This window comes from Bombyx mandarina, chromosome 11 (assembly GCF_030267445.1).
Source record: "Bombyx mandarina strain Sakado chromosome 11, ASM3026744v2".
Classification (NCBI taxonomy): Eukaryota; Metazoa; Arthropoda; class Insecta; order Lepidoptera; family Bombycidae; genus Bombyx; species Bombyx mandarina.
The window spans coordinates 3,454,892-3,481,876 of NC_143218.1; the positions used below are offsets into that span (position 1 = coordinate 3,454,892).

General features: G+C 40.0%; 1 protein-coding gene and 2 long non-coding RNA genes across 3 annotated transcripts in view; 1 reads left to right on the forward strand and 2 right to left on the reverse strand.

Moving 5' to 3' along the window:
- LOC149501910 (uncharacterized) overlaps positions 1-26,985 on the reverse strand; it is a 184,396-nt gene that overhangs the window by 108,037 nt on the left and 49,374 nt on the right. The gene's annotated exons all lie outside the window — the stretch shown is intronic.
- LOC114244458 (uncharacterized) lies at positions 4,893-26,706 on the reverse strand. Its single transcript, XM_028176296.2, has 14 exons — positions 26,558-26,706; positions 24,937-25,089; positions 24,141-24,233; positions 21,218-21,421; positions 20,460-20,552; positions 19,597-19,827; positions 18,485-18,604; positions 16,979-17,146; positions 14,280-14,426; positions 9,298-9,417; positions 8,347-8,475; positions 7,856-7,996; positions 6,202-6,330; positions 4,893-5,007 (listed from the first exon to the last, which is right to left on the reverse strand). Exons 1-14 carry the CDS (start codon positions 26,586-26,588, stop codon positions 4,928-4,930), a joined length of 1,839 nt encoding a protein of 612 aa, XP_028032097.2. The 5' UTR covers positions 26,589-26,706; the 3' UTR covers positions 4,893-4,927.
- Positions 10,439-12,485, forward strand: LOC149501916 (uncharacterized). Its single transcript, XR_016323862.1, has 2 exons — positions 10,439-10,632; positions 11,895-12,485. It is a non-coding gene; the product is annotated as an uncharacterized LOC149501916 (long non-coding RNA).

The following is a 26,985-nucleotide window of genomic DNA, read 5'->3' on the forward strand; positions in this document are numbered from 1 at the left end:
AAAGTCCGTAACATACTACCGCAGCGCACCCCAAGGACGGTGCGCCGCACCATTTGAATCACTTTCGCTTGAGAGTGATTCAAATTTTAAACTTATCAAGGGACCGCGTGAAAAAAAAAACACCTACAGAACATTTATTCATTAATTACAAACGTCATTCCTTGTGACTTCCTCTCTAAAATTACTTAATTATTAAATATTTAACAAATTTACAATAGTGTTTTACTCACTGCGGAATAAAACTATTTTATTTAAATAGTTCCGAAGAGATTTTGTCGGTAGCCTTTTTCCCGAAATATCTAAACAGAATGTCTAAATATGTTTTGATGACATATTTTAAAGTGGTATTTATGATTAGTGTCATGATCAATAGATTCCGACCGAAAAATGGATTTTTCGGATGAGGGCTCCATAATGAATTTAAATACATATAGATAATAGTTTTAGGGCATCGACTTTCTTGAGATCCTATAAAATACGTTTTAATTATTATTTTTGTATGTTTTAAGCATGATAAATTATGAAATTTTATATAATCAATCATATTAAATCGATATCAAAGTCAATAAATAATGTACAACCCAAAACAGACGGCCGAACTGACGTGACAATGACATTTGGCGCGCTAAACATGGCGGATTTTCGGCCTCATTAGACGGAGACGGAGACGGAGATATTTACGTATATTCATGTTTCATTTTATGTACGCACTGAAATACTGTTATATTGTTTTCCTGCGAGTTAAAGTACTGAGTAAGAACGAGATAGATATATGTTTATGTATGTGCCTTCAAAATGGGTGCTATTTATATAAGCAATTGTACGTATAGAACAATATGTCGTGTCCCTACTATATAGGTCTATGATATAGGTCTATGGACATGATAGCTCGGAGACAGGTGTCAAACTAAGTGTAGTGTCATCGTCGCCATGTTGAAGCCGTCAATGCGCCATGTTTGCTTTCATTGTAATTAAATATCAGTATCGGAAGTTTTTGGATCAGGGCAGCTGTCAGGTGGGTTTTAGAAATAACAGATGTTTTCTTTACCATTTATTTCTGTGTCGCTTCCACTGATTACGGCTGGCGACTATTTTCGTTTAGTAAAATTATTTGTATTTTAGGTCATAACGCGTAATTGTGAGTATCTAATTATATAGAGAACGTCTTAATGTGGCTTTAAGTTCTCATTTCTTTTCTTTGTATTATCTGAGTTAAAAAAAAAAACGGAAGTAATGTCAAGTGCAAATCACATTTTGGACTTTTAGGGCGGGAAACCAGCAGGATCTATCATCCAAGAGGGTGGCAGGCGAAGGTTAAATGCCGCTTCTTTTTAGAGGGCTTTTGTCGGGGCGAACTCAGAGCACGTAACGAGAATTGATGTGTGATTGGAAAACTATCCAAACCTATCTTCTCCTTCGTCGCTTTCTTCATTACTGAAGGTCGTGTCCTTGAAACTTGACAGTGGCCTGCCTTATGAGCTGTTTCCACCTCGTCCAGTCCTCAGCTTCTCGTAGGGCGGTTGCGACCGACAACCCAGTTAGGGTTTTGGTCACACCAGCGGCTAGGTGATCGGCCGCGGGGTCTAAGTTATCCAGCTGTTGGCGGGCTGTGACCGAAGTAGCCAAGCCTATGTCTTATACCTATTTCTTACTATCAGGGAGGCGAATGCTTGCAGAGCAAAGGCAAGGCACTTGCTTTGAGCTTTAATATCACAAAAGCCTTCAAACAGAGTCTGGCATTTCTCTCGAAGTTGCTTACGGAATATCCAATGTATTGTTTGTTACTGATGCAAGTGGATCGCTAGTTTTTTGGATGATCAGAAGATCCTATTCACCCTCTGAGCTACTTGCCGGATCTTCTCAGTGGGTCGCGATTACTATTCAGTAGTAGATTCAGGGAAGCGCTGTTCTTGTTAGGGATAGTGTTAGCAAACTCTCTCAGGTTGGGCCCGTGAGCTCACCTACTGGTCTGCGCGATATTGAAATAGATCTTTAAGTTACCAACGATTAGATAGGAAATAAGATAAAAATATTTAAAAAGCCACGTCGCGTCGGCTGCTACTCCGGCATCCATGAAATATATATTATATATGTTGGAGTATTTCCACTTTCGGGTAGCGACATGGTAAGCGGGCGGTCTTCGTAAGTCAATAAAACCAGAAATGAACTCAGAGCGTATATTACGCAGGAGCGCTCCGTCCGACACGGCGACTCGCTCGCTTCTGAGATCGAGAGTTTTTTTTTTTTTTTTTTTCCTGCCTAAGCTGATAGCCCTAGTGACTATTTCAGCGTAACCCTAACTTTAGTAGGTGAGCTCACGGGGCTCAAACCTGATGACGTTGCTAACACGAACCCTAGCAAGAGCCGTGCTTCGCAGAATCTACCACCGGATCAGAAACGCGACCCACTGAGAAGATCCGGCGAGAAACTCAGTGGGCTGTGTCTGAGAGTTAATTTACTCGTCGAGCCCTTCGTCGCAAGCGACGGGTTCGACGAGAACGGTGACCGGTGCTTGAAGTGCCTAAAAGCACCGTTAGTGGATCGGGAGGATCCGAGATGACGTGTTTTGGGCGACGTCGACTGCTTTCCATTCGGTACGCAGGATCGGGAATGTAGTTACCGGCGGCCACGATGAGAGGGTTCTCGTGTCGTGCCGCTTTATCGAAGTGGCGCATCGACACCGACTGTAGATACTTACTGATGGACTTTACGTCCAGGTCGTCATGGAGGTCGACGTTCCTGACGAACCACGGGGCTCCGACGGCTATCCTGCAAAAACGGGATTGAATAATTTGGAATGACTTTAAGTGAGTGCGGGCCGCGTGAGCGAACACTACACTTGCATAGGTCATGACGGGGCGTATGCAAGTTTTGTAGAGTGTCACCTTATTTCTAAGGGACATTTTACTTCGCCTACATATCATCGGGTAGAGACGTCCTAGAATGAAGGCGGCACGGTCGCGTACCGTCTTAATGTGAGGGCGTGCTCGAGAGACAACAACGGAGCGTTTTTATAGCAAGGTATCGTGGTGGGACGATGTTGTTTACGACTCTTATCTTGCACGTGTTGTTTTCGATGAATGCTTGCACCTGTTGTTTGTCGTCCCATCTTTATTAGTCATGAACTAATGGTTTATAAAAACACGCACCGACATATATATATATATATATTTATATCTTAACATTTATTAATCTATACTTCTATACTAATATTATAAAGAGGAAAGATTTGTTTGTTTGTTTGTTTGTATTGAATAGGCTCCGAAACTACTGAACCGATTAGAAAAAATATTTCACTATTTGGAAACTATACTATTCTCGAGTGACATAGGCAATAATCTTTTTAAAAAAATTAGGGATCCTTACTAAAACTCCAATAATGTAACCCAAGGTGTAAAAAAATTACCTAAAATATTCTTTAAATCGCGTGCCCCGCGAAAACTATTGATGATAGAATAAAATAATGTACGACTGTATAGAACACATTATTATTTATAAAAAGTGTCGCGACAGCATATGTCTAACTATTACAATTATGCCGCAGTAAGTGTTCATTTATTTAAAAAATAAAACAACGTCAAATATCATTGTAATTTATGGTAAAGACCCGAGCGAAGCCGGAGCGGGCCGCTAGTTAACAATAAAACACATCAATTCATCACTGAAAAACTTATTCAGTACATATCAATATTATTAATTTGAATTAGTTTTAATGTTGCTAATTATGAAAACCTGTCAATTAATTTGAGTTTTTATCCAAATTTGTACATATTAAGCTCATGAATTTCCTAAAAGCAGTTGGTCGTTTAAGCCGGTGTCCTAATATATTAATTAACAAATGAAAAATAAGTGTATATCGATAATATGTCAAAGATCAAATCTGTGATCGTAATCACAATGTCGAAAACGAATCGGCTGAATTGTTTCGTTTAACTTCAAAATTTCAAATATTTTATACACAAAATGAAAGAATTTAGTAGAGTGAGTTTTACCTACAAGAACTCTTTGATACAAAAAAAAAAAACAAGCAACATTTGGCGCCAACACCGAAATTCCGAATTCAAATTAAACAGCAAAGGGCGGACACGCACACTGCAAGGACATTCTGAGCTCAAAAGGTAACATGTACAAACTACGTCATAGCTAAATAACCTTTAATTGCAAAGAGACAAAAGCGTTAGTTTTATGAAAGACGTCTATGAATCGTAAAACGTCACAACTTCATTTGATTTCAAGGAAGAACAGTTTTTATTACAAAGTAGTAGAGGATAGATTCCAGAGAAACATGCTCTTCATGTATTTTTAAACAACAGAAGCGTGTTATGTCAAAGGTCGAACGACTAAGGCCTTTTAAACGCGCGATTTATTAAGAAATTGTGTTTTTCGTTTTTTTTCTTCTTTGTATTATAAAGATTACTGTTTAAGTCGTTTTAACACGCCAAAATATGTTTCGTATTTTGAAGGCTAAAGAACTTATTTAAGTAAATGCGTGTGTGGGGTCATAGTATCATATTATCGGGCCAGTACTCACTAAATCCTTGCTTATTGAAATTTGAAATTAAAACTTATTTAGCATCGTTGTGATTTCAAAGTCGATGAAACGGAAAAAAGCGAAAGTAAAAAGAGACAGACACTTTACACAAGTTCCTAGTTTTTGAATTGTTAAAGCTTGTTTTTTTTTCTCTATTATATTTGTACATAACGCGTTATGTGGGGTCATACAAGCGCGTTATACGAGAATTCTTCTACAACGCGTTTCCTATAACGCGGAATCAATCTACCGTGCTATAGGCGGATTAATGTAATATTTTGTAATATGTTGTAATGCAGTAATTGTTGGGTGTGCACACTTTTAAAACGCTATCAAAGTCAGCAAATAAAACTCTCGAAAATCTTAGCATAAATACAATTTATTTAATTAATAATATCACATTTTGTTTGAGTACAGATGAAGGATCGCGGCGGCCATGATGAATAGGCTTCCCGCCATTCTTGACGCGGATGACGCTGAAAATTTTAATGTCAATTAATTAATTTTTTTCTATTGATTTTACTCTCGTGTTATTCAGTGACAAGAGCCTATAGACCAGGGGTAGTCAACGTGATTAGAACCAAGATCTACTGTCTATTGACGAAACACACTGCGATCTACCAATGACCTTTCTTGATATTTAATGAAACAGTGTAGTTCAGTATACAAATAAGTAGCATACTTTCTTTTATTAAAAAGATAAAAATAAACCTGAAATTATATATTAAAAGAGAATTATTGTGTAGAAGAGAGGATAAATAATGTGACGTAATGGTCATTATGTAACAAATGATACAAGATGAAGATGACGCGTGCAGCAATTGGTGATTACGTTGCGCAGTCTGTTCTATGTATTTATATTTTTTGTCTTGCCACGATCGACTAAACTAATAGCCACGATCGACCGGTCGATTGCGATCTACCTACCTTTTTTTTTCCTTACCTAAGCTGAGAGCCTTGAGAGGCTATTTCAGCGCAACCTTAACTAGTAGGTGAGCTCACGGGGCTCAAATCTGACGACGTTGCTAACACTGACCCTAGCAAGAGCAGTGCTTCACTGAATCTACCACCGGATCGGAAACGCGACCCACTGAGAAGATCCGGCGAGAAACTCAGTGGGCTGAGTCTGAGGGTTAATTTACTCGTCGAGCCCTTCGTCGCAAGCGACGGGTTCGACGAGAACGATGACCGGTGCTCGGGGTACCTAAAAGCACCATTACTGGATCGGAAGGATCCGAAATGACGTGTTAGGGACCGGTTGGCCATCCCTGTTATAAACATTACGGTGTGTGTTCGAGGACTAGTGTTCAAAGGGAATCAGTGCGGAAACGTTACTTCCAAATGGCGCACGGCTTCTTTTCTTTTTTTTAAATTACGGCCACTGGTAATTCGATCTTTTACTCTGTCTTAGTATTTTTGGTTCGGAAGACAGTGCGAAACGATTTTGTGACGAAAATGCGAGGATTGAAATTACATTTAAAAGTTTTTTTTACTGCTTATTTAGGCAGACGAATATACGTCCGAACGTGATGGTGAGTGGTTACCGTCACCCGTGGACTTCAGCAGAGCCAAGCCGCTACCGTAAAATTCACAGCCTCTTCCTTTAAGTTACCGTTCCGACGCCACAGTGTAGCCGATTCAGCCGTTTAGGTTAAGATGAATGTACTCACTGCAAGTGTGCAGCTCCTCAGAGTAAGGATAGTGAAAGTCGCATTGGCACAAGCTGTTCCTGCAGACCACCCTCTCGGTCAAATCGCCGAGGAAACACTGGCTGTCCCTATTGCAGACCTCGAATAAACCTGAAAATCAGACCTTTAGTTAATAAAACGAATCTATTTAGACTGTACGTTTGGTTACCTAGATGATGTTATAATAATCGCTGGTAAAGTAATTGGCTGAACACCACTATGGATAGAAGGCAGTGGTTTACCTTAGAAGTTTTTACAAATAGGTATACTTATTAAATAATCCTACTATTATAATAATAAAAATGTGAAAGTTTGTAAGAATGTATGGATGTATGTGTGTTACTGTTTCACGCAAAAACTATTAGATAGATTTTTATGAAACTCTACAATTATATAGCACATATTTATTTGTCAAGTGTAAATTAAAGTTCCCGAAGCGAAGCGAAGCGAGTCGGGTCGGGTCGCTAGTTATATAAATTTCATATCAGAAACTGATTTTAATCAATTAAGGAATGTTCAAATTATGCGTCCTTATTGCATGTTAAATTATAATGAAGCTATCAATTATTAAATATTTTTGGAACGAAGTTCCTTATGGGACGATGTGGAGGGGTACCCTAACCGGGAAAAAACGTCCGTAACGTAAGATTTTTATTAGTAATGCACACAGTGTACGACTTAACTTTGTGATAACGTACAAAAAATAACTTTTTTTATCAATAAAAAAATCATAATAAAAAATGTATACCCGAATAATTATTTTCCTTATACCGCGAACAGAACTTAAAATTAATATTTTTATAATAAGGAACTTCGTTCCTATCCGGTGTCCCACGACACCACACGTTTTTAATTTATTTGTATAGGAAAATATATAATAGTATATAATTTATTATTATTATTATCGTATGAAACAAAGAAATATTTATTTTAAAAAAATATTGAAATGATTACTGTATGTTTAAGGAATCATTTGCCGTATTGAAAACAGATTGCGGTACTGGTGATGATTCTGAATTAAAACTACGGCTTATCTGCCTCAAGTTGAAAGGCGGCACGTGTGTTGTAGATGTCTACGGGCTCCGGTAGCCGCTTAACACCAGGTGGGCTGTGAGCTCGTCCATGCATCTAACCACTAAAAGAATATACAAAGGTTTGACAAAAAAAATCTAACTTTGACAAAACTGAAATGAGTACATCATGGAGGTAGTCCGAGTCAACTAAGCACACTTTGAGAGCTGTCTTTTTTGAAGTCGGCCAACAATATCAGTCCATTGAATCTCATTACGTGATAGCCAAATACAGTTGTTGATTACCACTGGGCTTAGGTAAACTCGATCATCAGGAGAATAAACAGCGCGCAATGAAAATGAAACTGAGCGAGACAGACACAGCCCACTGAGTTTCTCGCCGGATCTTCTCAGTGGATCGCGTTTCCGATCGGGTGGTATATTCTGCGAAGCAGTGCTCTTTCTAGGGCCAGTGTTAGCACCACTCCGGTTTGAGGCCCGTGAGCTCCCTTACACGTTAGGGTGAAGCTAAAATAGTTTCTCAAAGCTAGCAGCATAGGTAGGAAAAAAAAGAGGCCATTCGTTGACCCCGTCAGTTGAGATTCGTAAATAAATCTACAACTCACCCGTGATCGGCCAGCATCTGCCGCCCCTGTGGTGGAAGCCCTCCACGCATGCGCAGGCTCCGTCGAGACACACACCCTCGTTCCCTAAAGCTTGAGTACATTGCGCGGTCACGTTACAAGCCGACTGGAAGCCGTCCACATCTAAAAAAAAACAATTTGTTGTCTGTAGAGTCGGCATATTGGCGATAGTCTTACGTGATGACGTAGCGGAACTATTCGAACTGCCAGCTCTGACGTCACGCGAGAAGAGAGAGATTTTTTTATTGCTTGGTTGGGTGGACGTGCTCACAGTTACCGGAGCCCATGGATATCTACAACGTAAATCCCGCCCCCACCTTGAGATATGGGTTCTATGGTCTCAGTTACAACGGCTGTCCCACCCTTCAAACCGAAACGCATTACTGCTTCATGGTAGAAATAGGCAGGGCGGTGGTACCCATCCGCGCGGACTCACAAGTCCTGCCATCAGTAAAAATTCCTGAATAACTCACTAGGCCAGCATTCGTCGTCGTACGCCACGAAACGCTCCTTGCATTGACATGTCATTGAGTTGTCAATCTCGAAGCACGCCGTGTTCGGGATAACGCAGTCCGAATCCACAGAACAGGTTCCGCCAATAACTGAAAGTACACAAAGATATATTTTTTTTGCTTTCCTGTCGACACTAATCAGGATATTAGAGCGATATTATATCATTATTGTGACGTCATGGATCCTTGATACGCGCGCGAAATGTCAATTTGATCCGTGTGCTTAGTGTGAGTTTTTTTTAACGTTCTCGATAGCGTAAAAGTTAACTCGAATTTGTATGGAGTTGGAACGTTTGCCGCTAGGGGCGCTGTTCCAACTGCATATAAATTTGAGTTAACTTTTACGTTATCGAGAACGTTAAAAAGCTCGCACTAAGTAGCCAGGACATCGCCTCGTGCATCGACCAAGCAACTCCACGTTCGGTTAATTTAGAGGTTTTTTTTCCTGCCTAAGCTGATGGTCTATCTAGAGAGACCATATCAGCGTAACCTTAACTAGTAGATAAGCTCACGGGGCTCAAACCTGACGACGTTGCTAACACTGATCCTAGCAAGAGCCGTACTTCGCAGAATCTACTACCGGACCGGAAACGCGACCCACTGGGAAGATCCGGCGAGAAACTCAGTGGGCTGTGTCTGTGGGTTAGATCTTTTTTATTTTTATTGCTTAGGTGTGTGGACAAGCTCACAGCCCACCTGGTGTTAAGCGGTTGCTGGAGCCCATAGACATCTACAACGTAAATGCGCCACCCACCTTCAGATATAAGTTCTAAAGTCTCAGTATAGTTACAACGGCTGCCCCGCCCTTCAAACCGAAACGGGGTGGTGGTGGTAACTACCCGTGCGGACTCCCAAGAGGTCCTACCACCAGTAAGATCCGGCTGTAGATACTGTAATCAGCTTAATACTCACCGGGGGCGCAGAAGTCGTCGACCTGCTGGTAGCCGGTGTTGCAGGAGCACACGCCATCCGTGCAGACAGCATTCTCCGTACCAGAACATTCCAGGGAAACTTGACAAGCCTCGCCGAGAACTGAGGAGGAATCCGGAGAACGAAACTGAGTGCAATAGTGTGGAGTACCTTTTTTTTTAATACGCTTTTATTAGCTTCAGACGCATCTATGCTAGTCTGTATGTAACGGAATCTTTGAACATGATTTTGATCCCCTTCAAAACGTCGGATTAACTCGAAATTTGATATGATTATTAAGGACCCATGACAACTCAATATTAAAAAATAATAATTAAAAAGTTGAAATTCAACTAAAAAATGGAAAATAAATAATAGTTTAAAAAACTAACAAAATACGCTTTTATAAAAAATCCAACTAAAAAATAGAAAATAAACTTTAATAAATTTGAATTAAAAATAGTGTAAGAAAAAATGATTTTATTGTAAAAAAAACGTGGGGTGCATGGTATCTCAGTGGTTATAAATATTTTATGAACAGATATGAGTAGAAAGGCTATTTTGATAATATCCTGAATCCGGAGAACAAAACTGAGTGAAGTAGTGTACAGTAGCTTTCTTTTTTTTTAAACAATAACTCTTTATGGGCGGGTAAGTTGCTTCGCTACGTAACTCGTTACGTTACGGCGCCAGGCTGTCTGGCGTCCCTTTCTCTCGCGCACACGGCACAGCGGTACCGCGAACGTATGTGACACATAACTATTCATATATCTTTTTCAATTTATATTACAATTTTATTATCATATTAGTATACATAACATGTAATAAACTAAGCTTTGTCTCGAGTTAAACAATTTCAATATTAAACAGTTCAACTTAGATTAGTTTAAGTTATCATTTCTTCTTCTTTATTTTTCTCCATCTTATCCCACTAGGTTGGGTCGGCTTAGCAATTTTTTCTTCTTCTATCTTCTATCAGCAGTCATCTCAACCCTCACTCCTCTCTCTCCCTCACTCTCATATTATCATTCACACACTCCATCCATGTCTTCTTCGGTCGATCTCTACCCCCTTTACCTTGCATTACCATTTTCATACATATCCTAGTCACTGTTTATAGGACTGGCAACACAGATGATGAAAATGTAACGTAAAAGATGGACGCTGAAGAAAATTAAAATGAGTGATTTAATTATTCAATTATAGTTTTATTATAATCAAAACAATGACTGAAACATCCACAACAAACATGGTGTCAGGTGTGGGGTTCCTGCCACTTTTACCCAGTATGGATTTCAAAGGTAACCTTGCCGAAAATTTCAAAATGTATCGTCAAAGGTTGGAGATATATTTGTCTGCTAATGGCCTTGATGACGCCAAAGACAAAAGAAAAATATCAATTCTGCTGAATTGTATTGGCGAAAACGGAATCAAATTCTACAATTCTTTCAACTTAAACGCATCTGAATCACATACTTTTGAACACGTGCTCAAAAAGTTTGAAGCGTACTTTGAACCAAAGAAAAGTCTAACTATAGCAAGGAACGAGTTTTTTACTGTTACACAAGATGAAGACAGGTTGGAGGATTACTTTCAAAGAGTAATAAATCTCGGTATTCAATGCGAACTTGGAGATCTCAGAGAAGGGTTGACAGTGGGATAGCAATCAGGAACATGCAGTTGAGAGATTGAAAGAAGCTTTATGTAAAAGTCCATGCTTAGCTTTTTTTAATACCAATCAGGAAATAGTGTTGTCTGTGGATAGCTCATCAACTGCAATGGGGGCTGTAGTTCTTCAAAATGGTAAACCAATTGCATATGCATCCCGAGCACTTACATCCACAGAACAACGCTATTGCCAGTTAGAAAAGGAGATGCTGGCAATTTATTTTGGCTGCCATAAAATGCATCAATATACTTACGGCCGCAAAGTACATGTTGAAACAGATCATAGACCACTTGAGTCACTCTTTAAAAAACCTTTGTATAAAGTGCCAGCAAGACTACAGAGAATGATGTTAGCTGTACAGGGTTATAACTTGCATGTTAATTACAAACCGGGTAAATTATTATTTATTGCTGACACATTATCTCGTAGTTGCGCTGATACAGTAGGGCCAAAAATGAAACAACTGCACGACAATATAATCTGTCATGTTAAACTACAAAGAGATTGTCTACCTATATCTAATGTACAACTAAAAAGAATACAAATAGCTACTGCTTCTGATGAAATACTGAAAATGGTCATAACATATGTTAAACAAGGATGGCCAAAAAACATTAAAGACGTAAATAAAGATTTAAGAAATTATTGGACTTTTAGGGATGAGTTAGGTGTGCTAGATGGTATAGTATTGAAAAGTAATCTCATTGTAATACCAGAATCCTTAAGAACTGAAATGATGCAAAATATTCACCAAGGTCATGCTGGGTTAAACACTTGTAAAATGAGAGCCCGATCATGTATTTTCTGGCCAGAAATAAACAACGACCTGGAACTATTTGTAAAACAATGCAAACCTTGTATGAAGTACCACATAAATTTACAAAAGGAGCCATTAATTCATCACAGCATAGAACAGATTCCTTGGTACAAGGTTGGCATTGATATTTGTACCCTGAATAATAAAGATTATCTGGTGTTCATGGATTATTATACTAAATTCATTGAAGTATGTAAACTAGATAATTTGACAAGTGATTGTGTAATAGTGAACTGCAAATCTATTTTTGGAAGGCATGGCATACCATCATTTGTAGTTACAGATTGTGGTACACAGTTTATGTCAGAGAAATTTAAAGAATTTGCTTTTTATTATAAATTTGAGCACATAAAATCAAGCCCAAAGCATTCTCAATCAAATGGGTTAAGTGAAAGTGGTGTAAAAATATTTAAAAATATTCTAAGAAAATGTAATGAGGATGGCTCAGATCCATACCTTGGTTTGCTAAATTATAGAAATACACCTAAACCTTATATGCCATCGCCTGCACAATTATTGTACTCTAGAAACTTAAATTCACTCATACCAGTACCTAGAAGCACACTTAAGCCTAAATTGTTTTATTGTGACAGTAAATATTATAACCATTTAAACTCTGTAAAAAAGAATTATGACAAATGTGCAAAAGAATTACCCCAATTAAAACTTCACCAAGAGGTATATTTCAAGAAAACATTAGATTCAAATTGGCAAAAAGGAAAAATTATAAAAAATTGTACTGAGCCCCGTTCTTATTTAGTAGCTGATAGTGAAGGAAAAATATACCGAAGAAACAGAAAATATATTTTAGAAAGAGTGCCAGACAGTTCACCTGATACAAAAAACAATTGTAGAACAACTGAAGTAAAAAATCATAATTTTGCTGTAGATGATATACCTGATATTGTATTAGATAATAGCATGTGTCAGCCTTCAGCTAAATATGTTATACAAGAGCCTAGCTTAGAAAAAATAGTATGTGGAAGTAACATGGCAACCCAGGCGAGTCCAGCAAGATCACGGGAGAGAAGTAGGTCCTTGGATAGTTCTACAAATAATGCTAATCTACCTACTCCCAGCAGCAGGATCAGCAGGGGTGGCTTAAATGAACAATGTAGTAATGATAAAATAACAAGGAGTGGACGAGTAGTTAAGAAACCCACTAGATTTAAGGATTTTGTTGATATTGGCTAAATGTATTACATAATAGATAAAGGGGAGTTGTACTTTAAAAGGGGGGGATGTTTATAGGACTGGCAACACAGATGATGAAAATGTAACGTAAAAGATGGACGCTGAAGAAAATTAAAATGAGTGATTTAAGTATTCAATTATAGTTTTATTATAATCAAAACAATGACTGAAACATCCACAACAAACAGTCACATGCAAGATCACTTCTGTCGGGCGAAATTTCAAACTTTAAATGGCTCGTCTGTGAAGTTGCCAAAATGTCGCTTAAGCTGAACACCTTTTGACCCCTCGTTATGCAGGAGAATCGCGTCTGACTTCGCTTCGAACAAAGTACATTGAACCCGACTTTTGGTCGCGGATACCTACTTCGAACACAATGTAAGCTTATCACGAGACATTCCAATCTCTGGAACATTCTTATCAGAGACTTAAGGACGAAACGTTTCATACTAATATTTCGAAATTATCAATCGATCGATAATGTCTTTAATGTCGTTAGTAATAATTATCGCTTGTCTGGTTTTTAATCCGGCGAGGCTCCGCTGTAACTGGTCGGATTTTTTTAATAGACTTCAAAAATTAAGAGGTTTTATATGAGAATTTTTTTGGGTGCGCCCCGATTTTGATTGATTGTTTGAAAACTGTTCTTGTAGCCTAAGGGGCTATTCCAGCTACGCCCGGACGGGTAGGTGAGAGCTCACGGGCTCAACCTGAGAGAATTTGCTAACACTGGCCCTAGCAAGAGCAGTGCTTCGCTGAATCTACCACCGGATCGGAAACGCGACCCACTGAGAAGATCCGGCGAGAAACTCAGTGGGCTGTGTCTGTTTGCTAAAATTCACTACGGTTTTTGAAGTGATAACTTTTTATGGGAGGGTAAACCGCTTCATTACGTAACGCGTTACGGCGTCACTCTGCCTTACGTCCCTTTCTCTCTTTTTTCCTTACCTAAGCTGGTAGCCTTTAGAGGCTGTGCCAGCGAAGCCGAGCGAATACTGGCCCTGGCAAGAGCAGTCCTTCCCAGAATCTACCACCGGATCGGAAACGCGACCCACTGAGAAGATCCGGCGAGAAACTCAGTGGGCTGTGTCTGTGGGTTAGTTTACTCGTCGAGCCCTTCGTCGCAAGTGACGGGTTCGGCGAGGACGGTGACCGGTGCTTGAGGTACCTAAAAGCATCGTTAATGGATCGTGAGGATCCGTAATGACGTATTTAAGGCGACGTCGACTGTTTATCATTCGGTCCGCAGGATCGGGAATTGTGTCGTGAAAATAGAGATGCGGTAGTGGTATTGCGAAAACGAACCTAATCCGCTGGTGACGCAGAGTCCATCCACGGCGATCAGATCCTCGGGACAGGTGCAGTAACCCTGGCCGGCTTCGTCTTTGACGCACTGGATCTCCAGCTCACCGGCCAGACAGTCGCTATCCACTTCGCAGGTCTCACCAATACCTGGGGGTGTAGATAAGATTAGGAAGATCCTTGCACTGGTGGTAGGGAGTCTTGTGAACCAGCACGAGTAGATACCACTGCTTATTTCTGCCATGAAGCAGTAGTGCTTTTGAATTGCGGGGCAGCCGTTGTAATGGAACTTAGAACTCTTGTGTCAAGGTGACGGAATTTACGTTGCTGATGCCCATGGGCTCCGGTAATGGCTTAACGCCAAATGGTGGTGGTAGGATGTCTTGTGAGTCCGCATGGCGCCTATTTCTGCCGTGAAGCAGAAATGCGTTTCGGTTTGAAGGGTGGGGTGGTACTATTGTACTGTAAAAACTGAGATCTTAGAACTTATATCTCAAAGAGGGTGGCGGCATTTATGTTGTATATGTCTATGGGCTCCGGTGACCACTTAACATCAAGTAGGCCGTGAGCTCGTCCACCCACCTAAGCATTTCAAAAACATCAGCGACTTTTACTTCAAGGAGTATTTCATAGGTCATCATTCTTCCTCTTTGTACGAAATCCTTCTGACAAATTTCCTCTTTGTATATGAAGATGTCCAAGCTATTTGATAATCGATTTGGAAACTCCTAGATAATTTTTTAAAACGTTTTTCTGGATTAAATTTACCCCTAAATGCTTTTCCGTATCAATGAAAAAGTTCATACGAAATTCCACTATCGAAACGTGATGAAATCCATTCGGGTGTTTGTCTGTGCGCCTGTACAACAAAATCCCACAAGATGTTCAGAACCTACATAATATACATAGGTTTAAGAAAACTATTAAAGAACATCTGTGCAATAAAGCGTACTATAAAGTCAATGATTATCTAGAAGATTGCACAAAGTGGGAATGAGTTGCTCGCTCCGGGCATTTCAATATTGTAGTAATTGTTACGTTATAATACTCATTGTAAAAAATTCATATTTAAAAAAAAATCTAATATTAAAAAATAAACGAATAATAATTTCATATTAAAAAAAAAAAGACATGCCCGCTGAGTTTCTTGCCAATTCTTCTCAGGACGGAGGCTAGTTCTTGTGAATTGGCGGTAGTTCTTTTGACGTTCAACAAGTATGTACTTTCATTTATGTTGAATAAATTTTTTTTTATTTGATTTGATTTGATGGACAAACAAAGTGACGTTCGCGTTTTTAAAACTTACATTAATCTATATTAATTTGAAATTCAATTTTATAAATTTCAATTTTTTTTTAATTTAAAATTAAAGGTTAGAATATTTTTTTTGTATTGTTCTTTCAAAATTAACAAAAATACAAAAGAAAACGCAAAGAATACATATCAATTAAATGTCTTCAAGTTATTAATAAAACTGAATTTCAAGTTAAAAACTTAAATACAGTCGACTCTCGTTAATTCGAAACTTGAGGGACTCTTAAAATATTACGAATTATCGAATGTTTGAAATATCAAATGGTTCGAAATTTGTGAGAGAAAATAAACAAAACTTCGAATTACTAAGTATTGATCAATAATTATTTATTAGCTGCTATTCTATAACAATGAAAAAAGTTTAGAGTGTACATACATACATGTACCTACATTCGTATACATACATAAACCTATTCATAATGTAAATTAATTAATGTTTCGAAAGAACTCTGTTATACTGGTTTGCTTCAAAACACATTGCTGCTGCTCAGACTGTTCAATAACTTTTTTTAAGAGAAAAAGTGCCTAAAATGCTTTTTCATCACTTTCGTTCATAACAAAAACAAAGGCTCGTGTATGTTGATACAAGTTTGAACTTGTCGCAAAATGTACTTACATTACAATCATTCGACCTCTTTCTCTCTGCAACTTTGAATTGTCGAGTGTTGGACGCCGATGAGTTTGAATTAACGCGTCCTTTTATTATATAGCAATGATTTTTTCGTTCGAATTACCAAGTGCATAAAAATGTATTGATTTAGTTCGAATTAGAAAGAGATTTTGTAGGGAACTCGTGATAACTTTGAATTATAGAGAGGTTCTAATTATCGCAGGTCGGAATTAACGAGAGCCGACTGTAGGTACATAATAATAATATATAAAGCCAAAACGAGTCTACAGTTTAAAGGAATGTAGTTCACGTTAAAAACGCTAAAAATAATAATAATCTAATTCGTAATTAGTAGTTTTATACAAAAATTTCTTAATTTATTAATAATTGACGGTCCTGAATTTAGAAAACATAAGCACCGTCAACTTTATTAACATTCAGTTCAATTTTTATACTAACTCACGCTCAATTATCGAGATACTTTTTGTACGATTTTACACGTTTTTTTTTTAAGCTATTGCGTAGCTTTTATCGCGGGCTTTGAGCGCGGCGACCGAATCAAGAAATTCCGTAACGAAAATAAATGCTCACTGCGAGATTTTAACGTTCTCGATAGCGTAAAAGTTAACTCGAAATTGTATGCAGTTGTACGCTATCGAGAAGGTTAAATAACTAACAGTAAACACACAGAAATTTAATGTCATTTATTTATTTATTGTTAACATAGAAGTTTATTGTTAAAATGCGACCGGGCACATGTAGCTGTCAAGTTGCTTACCAGCGAAGAATCTGCAAATGTTCCTGTCGGCGTCCCACACCGCCAGCTCGGGGATGCACTCGCAGCTCCTCAGCTGCCAGGGCTGCTGCGGCGGACCGCATCTCGCCGCAGAGCCGAACGTGAAGCAGTTCATGTCGGACACGCACGAATCCGTGATCCTTCTCGTCACTGCAACGATCAAATCAAATCAAATCAAAAAAATTGTTCAACATAAATGAAAGTACACACTTGTTGAACGTCAAAAGAACTACCGGCAATTCACAAGAACTAGTCTCCGTCCTGAGAAGAATGGGCAAGAAATTCAGCGGGCATGTCTTTTTTTTTTTTTTTTAAATTAGTTTTTTTTTTAATATTAGGTTTTTTTTAAATATTCATTTTTACAATGAGTATTATAACGTATATACGATATTATGAATGCGACGTTAGCCCGTCGAGTTTCTCGCCGGATCGTCTCAGCGGGTCGCGTTTCCGATCCGCTGGTAGATTTAGCGAAGCACGGCTCTTGCTAGGGTTAGTGTTAGCAGCACTCCGGTTTGAGCCCCGTGAGCTCACCTATATGTTAGGGTGAAGCTGAAATAGCCTCTCAAGGCTATCAGCGTAGGTAAAAAAAATATATGAACGTGATCAAGCAGTGCCAGACTTAGATCAGGCTGGGGCTTGGAATCGCTGCTCACTGAACTACAAATTAAAACTCTATTAAACACTTAGAATGCTTTACAATTCGCAATTCACTTCTTCCGCTTCGCTTCAGGCGATCCGTTCGCGGTTTCGCTTCGAGTAGTTCCGATTACTAACTGTCTTCATGTCATTTCTACAACGCTTTCATAGTCGACACGACAACTCTACAATTATCGAGAACATTCTCGATAAGTCGAGTCGTTTCGATATGTGTTTCCGCTATTTGATAATAGATGACGTAACAATTCTCGAGAGTTTTCGACATTACTAGTTCTTTATATATCAGTTTCTGCTATTCGACGATAGATGGCATCACTCTTACCAACGTAACAATATCTATATGTCGGAAACGGTCATTAGTTTGGTAGCTAAACGAAACGCAGCACGTTTCCCGAGAGATGGCAGCACGATTGCGGTATCGTCGGAACTCGGCTAACTTCGTGCTACGACAGAGCCTAGCCGATGGAGGCGCGTAGACGCCATCACACTTACCAACCAGCCTTCTTGAGGAGCGGTGTCTCCGTCCTAAGAACTGTCATTCGTTTTCGTTTGCTAACGTTATGAGAAGATTTCTAAATTGTTCTAAGAGAACAAACGTGATTGGTGTACTAAATATTTCTCTTAGCTCGATCACCCTATTCGCCCCTACGATGTCTGACGATGGTGTTAATAATTGTGGCTTCTCCGACATACATTTCCCTCACGGTCTCCGTTTAATTAGCTCCATTCGCTGGCGGCATTACGGAAATAAAAAACGCGCTAATGAACCATTAATTAATTGTGCTCACAGCGCGCGAAAATCGATAATAGCCCTAAACTGCAACTCACCTTTAACGCAATCCCTCATGTTCTCATCGAAGAAGAAGTTGGCGGGGCAGGTGCAAACGCCGTCTCTTACTTCGGCGAGCAATCCCACACACTGCTCTGACGTAGACGGCGAACCAAGTTCTGGTGGAATAGTTAAGATCTAGTGAATTAGGCCAGTGGCTCTCAACCGCCGAGTCGCAGGTGCCCCCAGCGAGATTTACCTGTCTTTTATGTACCAAAACCTAGGTGTGACATAATACTAGGATAACAATCTAGCTCAATAAGGCTAAGAAGTAATTTTAATGTAACATTTCAGCCGTGAAGCAATAATGCGTTTCGGTTTGAAGAGTGAGCCAGCCGTTGTGCTGAAAAAACTGAGACCTTAAACCTATTATCTCAAGGCAGGTGGTGACATTTACGTTGTAGATGTCTATGGGCTCCGGTAACCACTTAACACCAGGTGGGCTGTAAACTCGTTCACTCATCTATACAATAAATAAATAATAAACTACTATTTTAACTGTCTCTAAGAATAAAGATCTTACTCAGTGTCTATTAAGGTTAAACACTTTCTTCATGTGTTCTTTAGTTATGTCACAATAATTATAACTTCTCTTCTCGATCATTCCCACACTGCTGAGGGTTGCGACCACATGTTACTTTCCTCCAGTGTTCGATCATGGATGGTATCGACCGCATGGTGTATACCACCAACCGCTCCCTTACTTAACCAGATCTGACCATCCAGCTGGTGTTCGCCCACGGCGCCCTTGCTATGCGGCCCATCTCTAATTCACGTCTGGGTGACCGCATGATGTAACCAATTAAGCTGATAACGCGTTCTTGGTAGATGGCAAAGAGCTTTTATGGATGCATAGCTCAATTGAAAATGACTAAAATGCTATTTCGATTAAGAAAAAACACTGTTAGATGGCCTATAAGAAATTTCTTAGTGTCGGTTCCGTGCATTCCAACATTGGGTATGTTATAAGGTACGACCACCTATGACTACCTTCTTCTTTGAATGTTGAAGCACCCGTTGCATTATAGATCACAGATTCAGAAGGGTGGTGGTGGAAATTCGTGACCGAAAACCGTATTCTCATAGAGGGGGAGTAGAAAGAAAATCTCACCAGCTAAGCACAATGTACCAGCTTCATTCCCGTAATAACCGACGGGACAAACGCAGGAGCTAAATTTGGAGCACTGGTAAGGACTAGGGCAGGGATTGTTAAGGTCACAGAATTGTCCTTCGACGACTATTATTTCGGGTTCCTCGGTGGTGGGCCGGTCGCCCGGCTCTGCAGTTGTTGGCTCTGTGATGGGCTCAGTGACCGGGGGCGCTGGCGGAGGCTCCGTAGGCGCTGGAATATCAAAACGATTTTCGTTTGAAATAAGTCGTCGTGGCCTAAAGGATAAGACGTCCGGTGCATTCGTATTGAACGATGCACCGTTGTTCCAATCCCGCAGGCGGGGGTACCCATTTTTCTGATGAAATACGTACTCAACAAATGTTCACCATTGACTTCCATGGTGAAGGAATAACATCGTGTAATAAAAATAAAGCCCGCAAAATAATAAATTTGCGTAATTACTGTTGGTAGGACCTCTTGTGACCCCACACGAGTAGATACCACCTATTCTGCCGTGAAGCAGTAATGCGTTACGGTTTGAAGGGTGGGGCAGCCGTTATAACTATACTGAGACTAAAGGTGAATGATTTTGGTAGCCCGGAGGCCTTTCCAGTTTCACCAGAACAGGTGGACGAGCAAAGGCTCACCTAGGAGGGGTGGGATTTTCTAACAGCTGCCCGAGCGCCTCCGAAGGAGACCTAACAACACCAGAGCAACTGCTTCGCGAATGAATTTACTACCGGATCGGAATCGCGACCCGCTCAGAAGATCCGGCGAGAAATTCAGCGGGCTGATAATTCTAAACGTGCGAATTGTAGATGAATTATGGGTTAAAATCGCAAATCATGATCAGAGATACTCACGAGCGTTCACGTCGTAGCATCTGAACGTGTTAACGTTGCAAGCTCCGCCCGGGAACTGACAGTCTTCGTCCAGGACGCATCCTTCACCCACAGCTACAAAGAAAATAATGTGACAGTTTACGAAAATTCACTACGGTTTTTGAAGTGATGACTTTTTATGAGAAGGCAAGTCGTTTCGTTACGTAACGTGTTACGGCGTCAATCTGTCTGGCGTCCCTTTCTCTCTTTTATCCCTACCTAAGCTGGTGGTAGCCTTTAGAGGCTATGCCAGCTTAGCCGAGCGTGAGATCACAGGGCTCTGACGTTGCTAACACTAGTCTTACCAACAGTCGTGCTTCGCAGAATCTACCACCCGATCGGAAACGCGACCCTCTGAGAAGATCCGGCGAGAAACTCAGTGGGCTGTGTCTGTGGGTTAATTTACTCGCCGAACCCTTCGTCGGAAGCGACGGGTTCGACGAGAACGATGACTGGTGCTTGAGGTGCGCTATATTAAGTTGAAGTAACATCCTAAGCCCTGGAGGATTTTTGAACTGTTGTGAGTGCTGAAAGTGGGACACTTTTTCAAGCTTCTCCCATATGAGACTGCTCTCCATACCTATACCCTCCATAGGATATATTTAAAGGATTCTAGGGACAGGTTCAATTATTTTTTTTGCAAACCATAATTTGTAAGCGAACGGAGCAGTAGAATGTGTGACAGATCGAACTTATATAACCGTCTTAAGAATGCGATTGAAACTCCCCCCCTCCCTTACCCGCTGCTATCTTTCTGCACTCCCCCCTCTGCCTGCTGTAATATCCTGTAGCACAGACGCAGGTGCCTTCACATCGAAGACTAAACGGATCCCGCATCACGCTTAAGCACTCCTCGTGGCGCGTACAAGTCGCTCCGTACTCTGCTATTGGCCAGCAACGACCGCGGAAGTAGTGGTGGTCTTCTTGACAAAAACATTTGCCGTCTGCGGAGGAAAAAAAAAAAAACACCTGTCAAATCAATGTCATTAGTTGCGTGCGTTGGCGATGGTTTATTAACTGTTTAAAATCTGTGAAAGTGCACGAATGTGGGGAAATGAAACAAAGCCGCTGGACGTAGCTTCTCGGAAACTTCTAAAAAGTCCACTGAATAAGTTTCAGTAAATAACCACAATTTTACTGAGATTATATTATTTCATCCCATATCATCTATCTCGTTTCATTTGATTTCATGCCAATCAATTAATGTTTCAAATTAATCAACTTCATTTTATTTTGGTACACATCATTTTTCATAAAAATAAAAATAAAAAAAACACACAAGATTATATGGTATGATACCTATGCCTTTAAAGTTGGGAAAATAGAACTAGTAATGTCATTAGCTGCCGCTGTCAGATGTTCTGTGATTTTTTGGCGGGAACTCGAAGGACGAAGTTGCTTGAATCGTTTTGTTTTTTTTATTTCGTGTTACTTCAGGTTTAAATCTAAGGTGTATAAGTATGGGAAATAGAAACAGTCTAAAAACTCCACTGCAGTCTTAGTAAATATAATATTAGTGGTGGTAGGACCTCTTGTGAGTCCGCGCGTGTATGTACCACCTATTCTGCCATGGAGTAGTAATGCGTTTCGGTTTGAAGGGTGGGGCAGCCGTTGTAGCTATGCTGAGATCTTAGAACTTATATCTCAAGGTGGGGGCGCATTTGCGTTGTAAATGTCTATGGGCCCCAGTAACCACTTAACACCAGGTGGGCTGTGAGCTCGTCCAATTATCTAAGCATTAAAAAACAAATTGGATTTCACTGTATTGCGTTTACTACGAAATAAATCTCACTTATACTTTAGCCTCGGCAACACGTGGTGTTTGTGCCAATAAATAGTAGCTTATGTGAATCGTTGGTATTTTTAACACAGCGCCATCTATGAGATATTAATGTCAGACAGTATTACAATTATCTGTAAAAACTGATTTAAATCGCCATCTGTTTTAGACTTACGAAACTTACAATTAATAACAATAATCAAAATAAGAAATCATTTTATTGTTAACTAGCTGACCCAGCGAAACAAACTCAGCGGGCTGTAATTTTGTTTTTTCTCAAATATTTTTTTTTTGAAGTAAAAATATTTACAATAACGAAAAAACAAGTCAAAAAATACAATTCAAAAAAATATATTAAAAGGCCAGGAGCGAACGCCTCACCGAAATAAAAACCATCCTGTGGCCTAAGTTGGAACAAAACACACATTTAAAATAAAAAAAAGTTAAAATCGGTTCAGTAGTTTAGGTGTCCATCGCGGACAAACATCGTGACACGTAATCTATATAACTAGTTAGGTCATAAGTATTGTCACACAGTAAAAACTTTTATTTTAGAATGCTGGTCACAAAAAAGTTTATTGAATTCGAATTGTTCATGAAAATAAAAATGTAAAAACTTTTAGAATTTTACTCATTTTTAAATATGGAGTGGACGCTTAAAGAAGACCGTGTTGCAGTTATTGCGTTGCATCGTTGCGGTTACACGCCAATTCAAATGTTTAACATACTGAAAAATTTGAATATAACCAAAAGATTCGTTTATCGTACCATCAAACGATACAATGAAGACTCTAGTGTAGATGACAGGTCAAGAAGTGGTCGCCCTCGGTCTGTTAGGACTCCAGCAGTGATAAAAGCTGTGAAGGCGCGAATTCAAAGAAATCCCAAACGTAAGCAGAAACTGTTGGCCCTTCAGATGGGGTTAAGCAGAACCACGGTGAAAAGGGTGTTAAATGAAGACTTAGGGCTTCGGGCATATCGAAGAAAAACAGGACATCGTTTGAATGCTCGTCTAATGGACCTGAGACTGAAGAGATGTCGCGCTTTGTTGAAGCGGTACGCGGGAAAAAAATATCGGGAAATTCTTTTTTCGGATGAAAAAATTTTTACCGTAGAAGAGAGCTACAACAAACAAAATGATAAGGTGTACGCACACAGTAATGAAGAAGCGAGCAACCGTATTCCGCGTGTCCAACGAGGTCATTTTCCATCCTCGCTCATGGTACGGTTGGGAGTTTCTTATTGGGGCTTAACAGAGGTACATTTTTGTGAGAAAGGTGTAAAAACGAATGCAGTTGTGTATCAAAATACAGTCCTGACGAACCTTGTGGAACCTGTTTCTCATACCATGTTCAATAACAGGCACTGGGTATTCTAACAAGATTCGGCGCCAGCTCATAGAGCGAAGAGCACACAAGACTGGCTGGCGGCGCGTGAAATCGACTTCATCCGGCACGAAGACTGGCCGTCCTCCAGTCCAGATTTGAATCCGTTAGATTACAAGATATGGCAACACTTGGAGGAAAAGGCGTGCTCAAAGCCTCATCCCAATTTGGAGTCACTCAAGACATCCTTGATTAAGGCAGCCGCCGATATTGACATGGACCTCGTTCGTGCTGCGATAGACGACTGGCCGCGCAGATTGAAGGCCTGTATTCAAAATCACGGAGGTCATTTTGAATAAACTTTAGTGTCATAAGAATCTATGTTTTGTTAAGTTCATTTTGGTATATGAATGGTTACATAATGAATAAACTTGTTTCAATTATTTTACATTAAACATGTGACAGAATTTATGACCTGACTAGGTATATTAAGAATTAGTCTTTTTTTCTCTTTTTCTTAACTGAATGTTCACCCGCGATGTATACAAACATAATTACCTCGTTCATTGCCGCTCCGTCTGCACTCAAATGACGTGAACAGTCTTGAGCACTGATGACTTTCTACGCAAGCTGAAGTATGATACGGAGCCACTGCGAACAAAATAGTTTATTATTTTCCTACCTATGCTGATAGCCTTGAGAGGCTATTTCAGCTTCACCCTAACGTGTGTTGGTGGGCTCACGGGGCTCAAACTGGAATGTTGCTAACACTGACCCTAGTAAGAGCAGTGCTTCGCAGAATCTACCACCGGATCGGAAACGCGACCCGAGAAGATCTGGCGAGAAACTCAGTGGGCTGTGTCTGTGGGTTAATTCGCTCGTCGAGCCCTTCGTCGCAAGCGACGGGTTCGACGAGGACGGTAACCGGTAAAACAATAAGACATACTATAAACTATAAACTATATTTCTTTTTTAAAGGCACAAGTGTACGACGTTATAGCCTAACGGGTGTAAAATAGTTGCCAGCCCAAAAAAATAATTGTCTTTATAGGCAGACGAGCATATGGCCCACCTGATGGTAAGTGGTCACCGTCGCTCATGGACATCAGCAATGCCAGGGGCAGAGCCAAGCCGCTGTCTACCATTAAGTACCCTCCGCAAGCCTCGTTTGAATATATGAATATGGACATTACGATAATTCGATATTTTATTCTCATAACATCGATTTGTCGATTTAATCGGAACCAAAACATCGATGTTTTCCAGCTAAATATCGAATATCGATCATCCCTAGATAGAAGGCTCGGTGTGCTATCACTAGCGATGCGTTAATAACATTGTCAGTTAATCTCACCGGTAGCGCACAAGCTTCCTCCCAATACGGATTGGTGTCCGTGTGGACAGGCGCAACTTCCGCTCCTGCAGACACTTCCGGCGAGGCTCGAACAATCATCATCCTCGGAGCACGACCACAGAGCTAAAACCGCGCTCAACTGAAGCGAGCACGCTGAAGGGAAAATTATGCAGTAATATTATTAAAATAATGATGCACGTGTTAGTTGATTCACGTGAAAGAAGTAAAACTTCTTTTGCTGTGTGCAGTATTGTGGTTTTCTTCATTTTTCATAAAAAAAAATCCTACCTGTGTTGATAGCCTTGAGAGGCTATATCAGCGTTACCCTAGCGTGTAGGTGAGCTCACGGGGCTCAAATCGGAGTGTTGCTAACACTGATCCTAGCAAGAGCAGTGCTTCGCAGAATCCACAGATAATACACATAAATTAGTTATAGATAAGCAACTCAAGCACTCAACAAAAATGTTTACGGGCGTCGGCCACTAGATGGCTTCGCTTCGATTAGTTTCTCATTGCTCCTGTAGATGGCATTAACATGTTAGTTAACAGTTTAACTATCCTACATTCTGTTTTTAATTAAGGATTTTGTAAATTTTCATAAACCACTAATTGATAACATTTAATCAATTTGTCTATAACAATTAAAGACTTGTATGATTTTTTTTTCTGTGTTTAGTTATACAATAATGGAATGCCTTAACTTTAACAACATATAAGTTTAGGGGCATCCGCTACAAGATGTCGCTAAGTAGATTCCTTACAACAAATTTTTTGATTTAAAGTATCACAGTTTCAGGGCCCTGCCAGAATCTACTACCGGATCGGAAACGCGACCCACTGAGAAGATTCGGCGTTAAACTCAGTGGGCTGTGTCTGAGGGTTAATTCTCGTCGAGCCCTTCGTCGCAAGCGACGGGTTCGACGAGAACGGTGACCGGTGCTTGAGGTACCTAAAAACACCGTTAACGCTTCATTCTTAAATCAAATTTCTCTTGTAATAGGGAATGCTGTGTATAAGAGAAACGACCTATCTCGCTTTCTCCCTCTCTCCACGGTCGATTGGTTCGCGAGACGCTTTGATGACAAAAATATTTGTTATCACTTTGACTGGCGTGTAGGTCACCAGTGCCCTACGCGGCGCATTGAGTCATAAAATTAAAATTCGCAAAATTATAATTTGCGTAATTACTGGTGCTAGGACGTCTTGTGAGTCCGCACGGATAGGTACTACCACCCAGCCTATTTCTGCCGTGAAGCAGTAACGCGTTTCGGTTTGAAAGGTTATGCAGCCGTTGTATGGTTATGCAGCCGAGTGGCGCATTTACGTTGTAGAAGTATATGGGCTCCAGTAACCACTTAACACCAGGTGGGCTGTGAGCTCAACCATCAATCTAAGCAATAAAAAATAAACAAAAAAATGGCGTGTAATTTTTCTATAAACAATTCGCTTCCGATGGTAGATTCTGCAAGGCACTGCTCTTGCTAGGGCTAGTGTTTGCAAATTCTCTCAGGATGAGCCCGTGCGCTCACCCACCCGTCCGGGCGTGACTGGAATAGCCTCTTAGACTATAAACAAAAAAGTAGGGAATTTTTTTGTAACATATTCTCGAATTAAAACTTACCGAAAATGAAAAGGAAGTTGTTTGACCACATTTTGCTTTTTGGAGTTCCCTATTTAGAGCTATTTATTTACGGCTAATTAATTTTGAAATTACATTGAACGCGTCCAGTACAGTTAAGCTATGATTCGATACCGAATGATTTTTTTTTTGATTCATTATCACGTAATCTAGAACTTAGCTAATGCGCTGTGATAACTCAGACCAACGAATCATTTAGACACGAATTTAAATAAAATACAATCGGTTTTTAATCACAATCGCAACTAGTAAGTAGAGACCGATGTTTTTGGAACGAAGTTCCTTATCGCGCGTTGTGAAAGGGGGCTAGACGGAAAAAATTCTTACGAAAAGTTGTCACGACACTTTTTGCTATAAATTCTTACGAAAAGTTGTCACGACACTTTTTGCTATAGTAAGCTATTGGAACG

What these genes read in the sequence shown, in the direction of transcription:
- LOC114244458 (XM_028176296.2), bottom strand. Translation starts at nt 26,588, where the DNA reads ATGTGGTCAAACAACTTCCTTTTCATTTTCG. An exon ending in CATGAGGGATTGCGTTAAAG is followed by an intron (nt 17,147 to 18,484) that starts GTGAGTTGCAGT and finishes TGATCGTTGCAG; the next exon opens with TGACGAGAAGGATCACGGAT. An exon ending in CGACGACTTCTGCGCCCCCG is followed by an intron (nt 8,476 to 9,297) that starts GTGAGTATTAAG and finishes GTGTACTTTCAG; the next exon opens with TTATTGGCGGAACCTGTTCT.